Here is a 14,428-nt window from a genome sequence, read left to right on the forward strand (position 1 = left end):
CCACGGATGTAATGCCATTGTTCACTTTATCCAAAGATTTTCTTTCATTGATTTTTACTTTGGGGTCTATTAAAAATCATAACCCATCCCCAAGAGAAAAAAAATCTTTAAATTCTGCTCAGGTTTTTAGGTTTAGGTGTAATTTATTGGAACAGCTCTACTTCATCAAAAACAGAACAATCATCCAACAGAAACGACAAATAGTCTAAGTTAGTTACACTTACTCTTTGATATCTGCTATCCATGGAACTGCATACTTGCAAGGTCAGCCCCTGGCTGCATCTCAAATTCTTTCTAACATGTATTGCTATACACATACATGGATGTTGAGGAACCAGTCATTGTCTGCTTAAATATGGTGATCAGTTTCCAGACCACTTGTGTCAAGTGGCTCCCTGCTATGTGTTGTTCTAACAGAGAGCAGTCTTTGTTTACACAGCTGTACCTTATGATTTCAAAATGTATCACTGCTTGTAAGTTTCAATGGAAGTAAATTAGCTAATACAATTTCTTTTTAGGTAGTTAAACAAATTTGAGTACTTTACATTTTAATATGTCTACTTATGCATGTTAATGCTTTAGAACATTACAGTGTACATTTACATTCACTTGGGAGGGAGGATGTATTGAGTAAAAGGCACAGGACCTTAGTGGAATCCATATGTTTTGTTACCTGGACTAATTACATCCCCCTTTTCCTTTAGAATGAAGATTTAGCATATTCCTAAATGTCATTAACTACTGGACCAGTCAAGAAAAATTATACTTTCCAACCTGTCCAAGGAAATGCTGCAGTACCATGTAAAAACCATACCTTTCTTACAACAATAAGAAAATTAAATTGAATCTTCCCATCAACAGGAGTACACCTATTTTCAACTTCATGTTCTCTGTATAATCCATTAAATGCTATAACATTTCTGAATATAGATTTGTTTTTTTAAACCTCAGATACAAGAAGTTAACAATTCATATTTGAAACATTATCCAGCATTCACTTGGCATGACAAAAGAATCATAACCACTAGCAATCTCATTGCTGCTTCCTCTACTGTGGCTGTCCGCTAATGCTCGATGTCCTGTACATTCAAATCTTAAGAATGGTCACCATCAACACAACCAATCTTACAAGCAGAAATTGTTGTTCAAAATTATAACTTGTGTATAATTAAACAAACATGTAGCTTGCATAAATACCTTTCCAAAGCTCCCTTTCCCAATTGCACGCAGAATTTGAAAGTGGTCAAAATTCACTGCAAAAGAAGAAATAAAATATTTGAATGTCATTATAATCACAGTTGTAACAATATTCTCATGCCAGAATATCAATTCCAGATTTCTCTAATGTAGATCTCTCTCTTATAGCACTGGAGACATTGCATCACCAGTTAAAGTGGTCAATAGTACTGGAAGAGTTAATAACACTGTTGTTATTATGGATATAATTGCTGTCACATTAACTCTGCCCACTTTTCAACTGTAGTATGAATATTCCAAGACCTTTACATATTCAAGTTGAGTGTATGCCAGTAAGGCACTCTGCTTCCAGTAGAATTAGTCTTTACTGTAACAGATAGATTGATGGCATTAGTTTCTTTAACCACCTCATTTCACATTTCCTGAACATGTGCATTGTGTTTGCTGGCATCATGTATTAAGTAAAATAATTAGATGATAACCACAGGAAATAAAAGAGTAACAGGATGTTTACATGACATGAAGCAATTCTAGGGATTTTAGAGATGCAATAATACTTTTGCAGTACAATAGTAAAGATTTGTAACTTTAACTGAGACTTAAGGCAACATAATACAGCTTTGATTAAAAATAAGCACTATTTTCAAGATCAGAAAAAGGAATAGCTCTAGCCTTTTGACCAACATACATTATATTCAGAATTCTTCTGCAGATTTCTTTTCTATTCCTGCACTTCACAATCTGATTAAAATGTCATATGTGGTCAAGTTTTATAACTGGATTACCATAAAATTATTCTAACAATCCAGTGAGTGAAAGTCAATACAAAATGTGATTGGTAAAATGTTCGTTGAGGAATATAAAGATTTTTTTCTGAGAATGAGATTGATAAATGGACACAGTAATTTTGATATAATATAAAGTGTAATAGTCTATTTGTAGCATCCAAACAGTGTTATGAAAATGCAAATATATACTTGGAAGAAAGTATTTCGTATTAGAAGTAGACAATTTATTTTTAAAACATTGCATAGTTTAAATGGGAATATCCATTTCTTTGGCAAGGATATAGATATACAATGGGTGAGACAGTCAAATATTGCTTTGGTAAATTCACATTCTTACTTTCCTACTTACGATAAATGGATCAGTGTGTCTGGATACAGCAAACAATGGAGATACATGGGAGCAAGACATTGAATTATCTAACCATCATTGCAGCTAATTCACTTTCCAACATATCTTTACTCTTGCACTCACATCCTGCAGCAAAAAGTCAACATACAATTTGCTTTCTTAATTGCCTGCTGGACCTGCATGTCTGCTTGAATGATTAAAACACTATTGCATGTAAAAACTATTCAGTTTCCCAACTTTGTGCTGGATTTCAAAGATATGGATTTGGTAGTGGTGTAAAAGACTTCATGGTTGGGAGCAATGTTTTACCACTGCCTCACCAATAACATTATTTCCCGGTCTCGCGACAGGTCAGCAACAGTGAGCACAATGATAATCCATGTGATGAAATTTCAGCACTAGTATTTAAAGGTGCACTGCACAAATGCAATTTGAAAGAGTTTTAGGATTGGCAACCAAGAGAAGAAAGAGGGAGAATGGCATCAAGCAAGACAAAGGCTTTGCCGTGGTTCTTTAATCCTTCACTGAAAATGCTGCTGGGGTTATGAGCAGTTTAAGGCGGCTCCAGAAAGCTGTAGAGTGGGATTACTGAGGACAGCCGTGGGAGCTGATCATACCATACGCCTTGATACAATGCTGGAAGCAGGGAAGCTGAGCCAGATGAAGGAAGGAAATGTGCGAGCAATGACACATTTGGCTACATCCTATGATGCACATCACACCAACCACCACACTCTTCTCAAGCCTGCACCAAGCACATCAGTCATCACATCAACTTACCTTGCAGCTATGCCCTCCCTTCCCTTTAAAGCACTTTCTCACATCCCCATCTGTCCACCCACCACTAACACTCATCCTTATTCAAAGACCTTGCTCTCCATAGACATTCTCAATAAATGTTCTCCATCCATTCAACACATGCCATATGCTCACTGATATATTTCATTCCCTCCGTGCAGAAGAGAGTGAAGTAAATGTTGGAGACAAGTGGCATCCCCGTGTGCCTAGGAGTTGGGGAGAGGGAAGTGGGGAATTCCCAGCTACTTGATGATGAGATTAAATACTTGATAGCTGCATTTAATACAACCCCTCCCCCTGCAACGATATCAGGAGAGAATCCACACCTCATCTTTACATCAGGTACGTCATAGGCTTTCACTGATTATTTCAGATAATCAATAATTCCAGCTTTTGCATTTCATATTTACTTTTCCAGCTCTCTCAGTTTTCTTCTAGTAATTGCAGATTTTATTTGTTTTCCCCAACCTACACCACCTCTAGACCTACCCTGGATTTCAAATTTCCAGCAACTGTTGTGTCCTGTATCTCACGGTTCCAAGATATCCTTTTGTTTCTTTTCTCTCTCTCTCTATCTTCCAACACTGAAAGCAATTATGTTAGACGGACCACCTTGGTGTCCACCCCCCACAGATGTTCCCTCTCCACCCAACCCCCTCACACCAACTCGTTTTCTCACTCTTCCAGTTCATGTTCATTGACTCAAAACATCAACTCTGTTTCTCCAATGCTCCATTCCTCTGCTGGTGAAGTTGGTTGGCATGCCCTCCACTAATTTCCATTTCAAGAAAAGCTCAAAGCAAACTTCTGGCAGTCTTCAAAATGGCCAGAAAATAAACAGTGATCATAGTCTGTCTTATTTTAATAGTTGGTCTAGTTTCTCAGTCTATAGTCACTACACCGCGAACTGATATATTCATTGTATAGCAAAGTATAGCTTAAATGCTACATGCCATCTAATACAAAATATAATGTACAATGCTAAATGAAAGCTTTAATTTTGTGACAATTGCAATGTTTGAGACACGTTCCTCTCCCACTCTCCCACCCCCCCCCCCCCCCCCCCCCCCACACAACCTCAAATTCATTTTCAGAATCCAGTCAGCCTCTGAGAAGGTAGTGGTGAGCCACCTCCATGAATCGCTACAATTCTGCTGGTGAAGGTACTCCCACAGTGCTGCCGGGTACAGAGTGCTATGATTTCAAAGCAGAGATGATAAAGAGCTAGCAAAGCATTTCCAAGTCAGCAGACAGTGTGCACCTTGATGGGAAGCATGCTGAAACTGGTGTTCAATGGTATAACCAAACTGGCAGCAGAGGTAGTGAGCTTGTCAACTTCTCTGAAGGCCAATTCGCACCACCACTCACACCCCTCCCCTTACCACCGAACACACAAACCATTCAATGCCTGGAAAAACTGTTGACAATAAGATCTAATATTGTGGCTTCATTGTCCATCATGTGCAAAAAAACATTATTTAAATCTCATAAAAAAGCAACAGCAGCCTTTTACCTTGACTGTACTGGAGAGATATTATGTGGCAACGATCTTATCAATTTCTCACATTTTCTTACAACAATAAGTCCAGTTTCTGCAAGTAGCTTTTAAGCCTAAGATGCATGATTCACCTTGAAACTTGGCTGTACAATATAAGCTCAGAAGATATATAATTATAGAATAAACATAAACCTTTGGTAAGACACCCTTTTAGTCTGTTAAGGACACTTTGAAGAGCAATTTTATCAAAATATTCAGAGCAGTATTACCACAATGGTACAAAGGACTACATTCCTTTTCAAAAGCTTAAAGTAGCTGATCTGGTTGGACCAGATTGCAATACCTTCTACATCCCTTCATTCCTACTTTGACCCCTGGCTCACGTCCTATCTCATGCTGCAACCTTCTGTCAACTCGTCTGCTGTTGCTTGTCCTTTTTCACCACCTCTTTTCCCTCCATCACTGTGCCACAAATACCTGGAACTGACAATCAATTAAGCTCACTATCTACTGAAAAATTTGAGTTAGACTATTCAAAGTGCCATAGACCTCCACCACTGATAGGTGTTACACCCTATGTAAGGACTATTTAGCTAATACAGACATTTTCCTTACATTGCCCTGACAACAAACCATTATCATATATTGCTCTGCTGTAGCTGGATCTACAGATCCACATTGCATTAAAAGCAAACTCTTAAAAATATCTGCTCATTCTTCCAGTTGTTGTAATAATGGTATAAGGAAGATGTCCCCAAAAGGTCTCCTACTGGGCTCTCTGGAATCAGTACAACCAGGAATATATAGTCATTAGAATCCCTCTTGCAAGATCTCAATTAAATATTGCCACTGGAAACTGGGTGTATTCATAGGTACAACAAGCCAGATCATTCAGTGAGGCACCACATTAACCAAACAGATACTGTAATAGGACAACACCTGACTTTATTTCTAATAGGTTAACTTCATCCTCACTCGTACAGGATTTACACACATCTCATGGCTATTTAATCCTGATACCCAAATCAACCAGTGACTCACATTCTTAGCGTTGTGGAGGAAACAGTATTTGACATCATTGATATTGCAGAGGTTGTAGCCAGAAGGAACTTTAATAACCAGGGCTGTGCACAGGGAAGAGACAATCAGGGAAAACCTGCCCTCCTATACAGTTACCTATCTACTACGATTGTGGAAAACCGCCTAGGTCTTTCCTGTTCACAAAACACAGGACAAATCCAATCCAGCTCATCACTGTCCAACTGTCAACTCTCAAACATCAGCTAGGTGAAGGAAGCCTTCAATTATCACACACCAATAACCTGCTCAATAATGCTCAATTTGGGCTTTATCAAGACCATTCCCAGGCCTCATCACAGCCTTGGTCAAAAAATGGATTAAAGAGCTGAATTCCGTAGGTGAGGTGAGAGTGACTACACTTGACATTAAGGCAATATTTGACTGAACATGCCAATGGTCAAACTACAATCAAAGGTAATTAAGGGGGAAAATACTCCAATGGTTGGGATCATAGCTTGCACAAAGGAAGATGGTTGCACTTGTTTGAGGTCAATCATCCCAGCCCCAGTACTTTACTGCAAGATTTCTTTAGGACTGTGTCCTGGGGCCCAACCATCCTCAGGTGCTTCATCAATTATCTTTTTTCCACTCTAAAGTCAGAAGTGGGGATGTTCACTGATGATTGCACAACACAATGTTCAATTCCATTCACAACTCCTCAGCAAATGAAGCGGTCAATGGCTGCATGTAGCAAGACCTTGACAATATTCAGGCAAGGGCTGATAAATGGCAAATAATATCCACGCCACATCCTTGTAGATTTAACTGAGGAGTTCTGTAAAGCAGATACCCTATCTGCATTTGGTTTCATGATGTAAAGGAGTTCACCAAAGGCAGTACCAGTGAATCATTGCTTCACCAGCGAGGGTTGGTTCTTGAATGATGGGAGGGTGGAGGTAAAAGGACAGGTGTTACATCTCCTGCAGTTGCATATGGGAAAGTGCCACGAGAGAGAGAGATTGGTGCAGATGGAAGAGAAACCAAGAACAACATGGGGGGGGGGGGGGACGGCGGGCCTCAGGATGTTAAAGGGAGAAAGGAAAGGGTAGATACTCTACTGGAACTGTTGGAAATTTTGGAGGATGACCTGTTGAATGTGCAGGCTGGTCAAATGGAACATGGGGTATTCCACTTAAGTTCTGCATGGGAGGAGAAGGGAGGGCAAAAGTTGGGGTAATGATCCCTATAACCATGTTGGAGGGAGAACGAGGTTTGAGGAAAAAGTAAGATATCAGAAACACTGGCGAGGAAGATACAGCTATGGTATAAGAACAGCTGTAGTATCGCCATAGTGGTTGAGGAAAGAAGTGTTCAGAGATGTTGCAGAGTATCAATGCCTAGAAAGAATGACAGTGGCTCTGTGAAGTAGAAATCCTTTGTTCCCTCTCAGGATGATAGCTTCATCTGCCCAATTCACTAGTGCCCTTGTTCTGTCTGGCAGCCAGGTACAGACCATTGCCGCTGATGCCAAAATAACAAGTCTGAAGATGCCTTCTGGGTCCAGAGCTGCTTGACGTTATCCTCCATGCTGGTCAGCATGGTGGCACCAACCACAACGCAGCCACCAGGAAGTGCTACCCAGCACAAACAGTACAAGGACGATTTGCTATCATTTCTCCTCCACAAGACAAAATTTGATTTGGAATGTTTATTTCGTGTGGGCTTTTACTATTATATTGTGGTCAAACAGAGACTGTGATGGACCAAGGAGGGAAAAAAAACTTTGGTTACATTTACTGGTAACTTGGTAAGATGAATTTTTTCAAGAAACCAGAAGGTGTTTCAATTACCTCCTCTTTTTCCATATTTTCTCTTCTTCCCAATTTGCAACGAAAGCTGTGCCCTCATGACCAAATGGCTGTGGACGAGGAAGCAGACCATCCCTAAATACTGCAGGTCTTTTCTAGAGAGACCCAGACAGCAAAAGGATTGTTTCAGCAGCCAATGCCCTATTAAATATTCCATGGCACTGAGACTTGTGTCATTTGCATGCTACCTATGAGTGCTTGGATTGGGAACCAGATTTATGACCATTGCTGTCAGCAGACAACAATGGCTACCTAGAAGCCGTAATTTGGTTTACCACGGTGGGTCCAATGCTGAAGGTGGAGCGGGGCCACTGAAGAATGAAGGCATCATGACCCCAGCCAGTGTCTGGAGTTCTGATCAGCAAGATTTGTTGACACCTGGACCCTTCCTGATGAAGGATCTCGACCCAAAATGTTGACTGGTTATTTCCCTCCATAGATAAGATAAGATATCTTTATTAGTCACATGTACATTGAAACGCACAGTGAAATGCATTTTTTGCGTAGTGTTCTGGGGGCAGCCCACAAGCGTCACCACGCTTCTGGCGCCAACATAGCATGCCCAAAAACTTCCTAACCTGTACGTCTTTGGAATGTGGGAGGAAACCGGAGCACCCAGAGGAAACCCACGCAGACACGGGGAGAACGTACAAACTCCTTACAGACAGTGGCCAGAATTGAACCCAGGTCACTGGCACTGTAAAGCGTTACACTAACCGCTGCACTACCGTGCCTGGCCATGATGCTGCCTGAACTTCTGAGTTCCTCCAGTATTTTAAGTGTAACTACAGGAAGAAAAATCCTTTTGATTTCAGCACATCTCACAGTTGACAATGTAGCATTCCATAATGTACCAGGCAATGTACCATAATGAAATCCTGCATTACGGGAAAGTCCACAATGCTCACAAAGCCATCTTTTCACTACTCTCTGGCAAGAATGAATGAAATGTAGTCAGGTCTCTTTATGGAGAGACCCTCAGGCATTTCCTTTTTGCAACAACTGCAAATAAGTTATAAAAATCTTGCTTTGACAGTTTCTGGCAAAGGAACCCTGTCCTAGCTCTGAGAAAGCAGTTGGGTGGCATAGTTGATCTAGGACAGCACTGCCATTTTACAGCTCATCCCTTGTGCTAACACTCTGTTAACTTTCCACAGCAAAATGCACTTCCAATAGCAAGGTCTACAGGCTGGTTGACTTTGCTGGTTCCATCTTGAAATATTTGTAAGTGCTTGCAGACACCTCACACATTGTTCCTTTTAGAGATTCAGGTATGAGAACTGTTTCCCGGAACACCCCAGACAGAATGGACTTCCTGCTGAGAACTATTCTTGATGCCCAACTCTGTGCCCCTGCTCCTTCCTCCATGAATGAACATCCAATACGAATGCTCACTGATGCACCCATTTCTGGAAGCAACTGGCTTATTTGTAGTCAGGTCAAAGTCCTTCACCACCTGCAACACCATACCTTACAGGCTAACAACTTTGAAGATTAGAAGGCAGTAAGCACCTGTACAAGTTGTTTCAACACCGAGCCAGCAAAAGTTAACTGCTAAGAGTCAAAAGCAAAAAGCTCACTACCCTAAAAACAGTTGATGATCCGTTTAAAAGTGCTGTCAAGAGTCCTTTTACCATATGTGCATTAAGCTGTGCAAGGCTAACACAGAGTGTTAGCTGAAGGGATGAGCTTTAAAATGGCAGTGCTGCATTATTGCCATTGAACACTGATTGATGTTACAATCCACTTACTCTGCTTTCACCAATATGGTGCTTGAGTTGATGCACACCACTTTGGAATCAAAGTGCTGAAGAAAAGAAAACATGTCCCAGAAACAAATACTGCACCAGCTACAGTAACATGGACTGGCTGTCAGCAGGAAAGCAAATATTAGGAGTCCTTCCCCATAAACTATGCACACGGATATTTGCAATATATGCTTACTTAAGCTCTAGTCGCAGTATCACAAAAACAGAGCTAAAATGAAGCAAAAATGAAATTATCCTGTGAATCATGCAGCTCGTGTATAAATTTAAAGTTGTGTTGACCTCAGATGGACTTCTAAGCACTGCACTGGAAAGAACAATTTGCTGCTTTGAAAGGGTTTGTCTGCAATCAGAGCTTCAGAAAGCTTTGATCAAGAATCAATTTAGGTTATTTTTGAAGAAGAAAGGCTATTTTAAAAGCAAATTCTGCAATTGACCTGTCAGACAAGAATGTTGCTGGCAAATAGGATATCAATGTTGTCATGGTGGGTGTTCTGGCACCTGTGAATTTACTGCTGGGTGCATGTGGCCCTTTGTTCCTTTAATTGCCATGCAAACGAAGATCCAGTGTAAATTACAACTGAGTGCTCGTGTTATTGCCACAGATTAACAGTGCTCCTTTCATGCTTAAGCATAGATTTTACAAAGTTTCTTTCCTGGATTGGAATGTAGTAAACTGGGGGTGTTAATTATACTTAAGGACTGTTTGGATTTTCAGACCATTTAGATTAGCAGACAAAATCCTAGAAGGCCCTGATAATCTTTCTGGTCAAACTTAAATTTGTCATAGGACCCAAGTTCTAATGCACGTCAGAGCAGCAATCAAAAATTTGCATGAACCTCGAAGGAAATCTATTCCTAAATGCAGAGATCTACATACATTTGTTTTTTCATTATTTTGTACATTATTTTGTTGATTGTCTGTACCTTTACTCTCCTTACAGAACTGAATGAAATTAAAAGGTACAGGCCTCTAGAATTGCCTTTTCAAATGTTTGCCTAAAGAAATCGGAAGAGCTACTGAAGACCAATCCAGTTATCACTCGTAAATTTGCTTCATAATATTTTATACTAATAAAACACAAAAGGCTGGAAATAGGCAAGGTCTCATTTGCAAAACATTAACTCTGCTTTTCTTTCCACCGATGCTGCCTGACCTGCTGAGCGTTTGCAGCATTTGCCAATTTTATTTTGGATTTTCAGCATTTTCTGATTTCGTTTCAGATTTCCAGCAACTGCAGTTCTTACAATTCTCCATAATACTTTGCCTATATATTTTGATCATATCATTGAACTCCAAAAACATGGCTAGCCATTAGAAAGCTAGTATACTTGCCCAATGTGATATTTTCCTACATCTGAAGTGACAAGAACGTGGCAGCAATTCCATATTCCTCAGAAAATATTTTCTTTTGCAACAAAGTTAATTAGTAGAAGAATGCAAATATAGAGGGAATGTACATGGAGCTTTTAGTTGATTGGAAGTTGTAACTAGTCTCTAAAATCTAATGTCAACTTGTGAATGCAAAGTGGTGGGAGACGACATGAAGATTAATTCTGTTATCCTTAATATTATTGCTCACATGTCCCTCAGTATACATGTAAACATGTATGAGTCTACAGTATACCTATAAACATCCTGAGGGAAAGCTTGCTATTTTCACCACACACTTCCTGCTACTCAAGAAAAAGGATGAACTTGACACCTACCCACAGTAACCATTACCACAGAACGTGGTTTCCTAGTATTTCATCTCTCAGTTTTGGCAATAAATTCCTGGCAGGAGGTGCACCCACTCTTGCTGGGCCTATGTTTTGACCCATAGACAAACATACAAAAAGGATCATACCATGCCTCCCTGGAAACAATCCATTTAATGCGATTCTGTTTTAGCTTGTTACCCATCTTCCACTTCCTGCTGCTAGTTCATGAGTTGTCATCACATCTTTTTCATTTGAAATCATGGTGGAATAATTTTAGTACCAATTGTGCTTCAGCAAGTCATTAACAAGCCAGAATGTTGGTTAAAATCCTCTCTGTTCATTAACATAGATCACATCTTTTTACTCTCGTGTAATTTTGACAGCCTGTGGCAATTTGGCAACCACTCCATTACTGTTGATGTATAAATTGTTGCAGCTTAACTCACACAAGACTACAATTACTTGAACACGTAGAATAATCATATCCCTTTAAAAATTCAACTTTTGATGAAATATCCTACTAATGCAAGTCCCACTATTCCCAACATATTACAAAACCCATCTTTCATTGAAACAGAAGTTATAATATATTTATGAATAGGTTGAGAAATAGTACAGTATCAATGAACTATTGATGCTGTTAATTAACAAGCATTCCATGCTAACTCTTTTCTTTATAAAGAAGACCTGATTTTGCCTGGTAGTGGCAGGATCAAAACCAGAATAGGTTCAGAAAAGTTTGATCTAAACACATTATTAAAGGAGGAGTGCTCCTCTGAGACTTGCAATGAAACACTGGGCCTCCCTGCCCTCAATTCCCTTTTCTTCAATGTGCCCCCAATCCTTCAGCCTGCCCTACCACAACTGTTGACCGAGAGTAAAGTTCCATGTTTAAGTGAAGCCTCGAAGTTGACATCCCACAGTAACAACAGAAAGATGGAGGAGGATGGATGCCTCAGACTTTCTGACAGCACCCCAAGTGAGGTGAGGCCCACTAAATAACTATGGTTAAAACCCACCTTGATATTCCCATGGGCCGTTTGTGTGTGTGGGTATTGTACCATCCTATCAGGTTACTTTCCAAATCTATTGCCTGCCTGCCAGTTATTACCTCATTCAAATTTAATGATCAAAGTCATTGACAACAGATATAGTTCAGATTTAGACCAGTGCTCCGGAATGCCATACAATGATGGACAGGAAGAGACCTTTGGGTATTTCCAGTCTATGGCATGATATATACACATCCAAGAAGTTGTTACTTTGTACACAGTTGGAAGAGGCAAAAAAACAGATTAAAGGCACAACCAATTGGGATTTAAAAAATAAAGGATAATTCAGAAAACATATCTGATATTCTCACAATCAAGGGGAAAAGTGGAGTCAGAGATCAAGAGTTTGAAATGTCTCTGTAGAATCTATTGGAATTTGATCTCATGTTAACTGATGGCTCATACAGGAATAAAATCCACTACTTCTGCATCCTCTTATTACGAAATGACGATAATATTTGCTATAAATTACAATTACTATTGACAATTAATGGAATGCTTAACTGTTTCATTCTCCATAATTTAAAGCACTGGCTCTTGAAACACCAGTAACTGTGTAATGCCACTCATTATAGTTTATTAACAAGTCAATGATATTATCATAATTGGATGATAGAGTATTTTCTATTTTACACTTAATATTTTCCAATTGCTACATTCCTGCTTCAGAACAACCATCTAAAAGTAAAAATGAGGGCTAGAGTTTGTATATACACCTAAACAGGCCGAACTCAAATTATCTTGACATAATTCAAATAACCCTCACTACAGGTAAGTAGTCTTTCGTCCTTCTAACTTTCACTTCAGGACATGTGTTTGCAAAATAATCTTCCATGGACAGTGACTGATAATCAAGTTAATATCATCTAGAACAGATCAAAATTCCATACTCAAATTCACACTGATTAGAAAATAATTAAAATTAGATGGGAGAAAATAACCATGCATTGCTTCGATAGATCTTGTGACACCTGGCATCATAGCAGCATCAGCAAAGCCATATTAGCCAATAATACCATACCCACGTCTAAAATTGCCAAGATGTGTGTCATGTATGAAATTTTCCTTCAGCATGTTTGTATAGACTCCTTTGACTAGAATTTGCATTTCACCTATTTTTGATCTTCTGATTGATTGCTTAGTCCAAGCAACTAATCACAAAAAAATGATGAAATACACTTTTTAAAGAATAGGTGGCTTGTACCCTTTTTCCTTTGTTAAATCAATGTCTATGCACACCTCGACAGCAGACGTATGCTGAGTTTGCAGCTGCCATGTCACCTCTACAATGACCACTGAGAAACAAATCTCTTTTTAAAGTACTCTTTCTATGGCAACCACAGCATAGCAACATAAGTTTACCATGGAGGTGAGGGAAAATGTTGTTGAAGGGGATGTGGGGATACAGGACACACATCTTCAATATACTTGGTCACACTCTATTTATCCCCAACTCTCACCCCACCACACAATTATACCCTGGCATCTATTATCACACTCGAAGTCACTCTCAAACATAATGCAGTATGAACAGAGATCAGAAACATTGCTTTTTGCAGCTAAAAGCAGCAGCAAGCTCACAGACATGCCAAACAGATCTGTCACAATGCAAGGTCATTTTAGTTCAAATACAAATTGTGAATTTTTGTGTGATTTGCTCCTAGTGGACTGTAAAGGAGCACAGGTCAAAGGTTGTACATTTCTGCACCAATTTCATTTGTTATTGAGAAAAGGAGTATTGCCTATGTTAACATCTTCAACAGCCTGACACTAAGGAAATGGTGCAAATCCACGCGGGGTGAAATTGCACATGGAAGTGTCCAGTCCAATTTTCCAATAGTCATGACTTCTTTCAGAAATGAGTGTAATCACATTAAAGCATATGCAATATGATTTTTAAGCAGATTATGAATAAAAGTGGATACAATTTTCAAATTTCTAAACACTTTTGTGCACATTCTACAATTATTTTCTTATGAAAATTGCAGCAATATAAATAAATGTTTGTATATTTACTTCATAAGAGAAAGTATCTCTCTCAGAATCAAAATCATGCTCTATTGTATGCTTTAGTAAAGGATACAACATATTTGGCTTTCTGCTATAGATCCATAATTATTGAATCTCAATGCTCCTGGTAAAATTGTGAAATTTGTTTCTTTATTAAAGAACTATGAATCCATTTACTGAAAAACCCTTTGACGGTAGTTTGATGACAAAGTTTAAGAAATGTAGAATTAGGTGACAAACAGATGACAAAGTAGATTTTTGGATAAAAATGTCAGACAGAGAGTAAAAGGTACACGGTACAGACTGCAGGCTGTAGAAAGCAATGTTTTGCCAGAATCACTGTTATGAACACTGGTATTCAAAATATACAACATTGAT

General features: G+C 39.1%; 1 protein-coding gene across 3 annotated transcripts in view; it reads right to left on the reverse strand.

Moving 5' to 3' along the window:
- LOC127576747 (serine/threonine-protein kinase 32C) overlaps positions 1–14,428 on the reverse strand; it is a 202,016-nt gene that overhangs the window by 121,495 nt on the left and 66,093 nt on the right. For 2 of the 3 annotated variants that reach the window (XM_052027461.1, XM_052027459.1), the window contains exon 2: positions 1,198–1,253. The exons of the other annotated variant lie outside the window; for it this stretch is intronic. In XM_052027461.1, coding sequence (XP_051883421.1) covers positions 1,198–1,253 — 56 coding nt within the window. The remainder of the gene's footprint in view (positions 1–1,197; positions 1,254–14,428) is intronic. 3 annotated transcript variants of the gene reach the window in all.

The sequence above is a fragment of the Pristis pectinata genome, chromosome 12 (assembly GCF_009764475.1).
Source record: "Pristis pectinata isolate sPriPec2 chromosome 12, sPriPec2.1.pri, whole genome shotgun sequence".
Classification (NCBI taxonomy): domain Eukaryota; kingdom Metazoa; phylum Chordata; class Chondrichthyes; order Rhinopristiformes; family Pristidae; genus Pristis; species Pristis pectinata.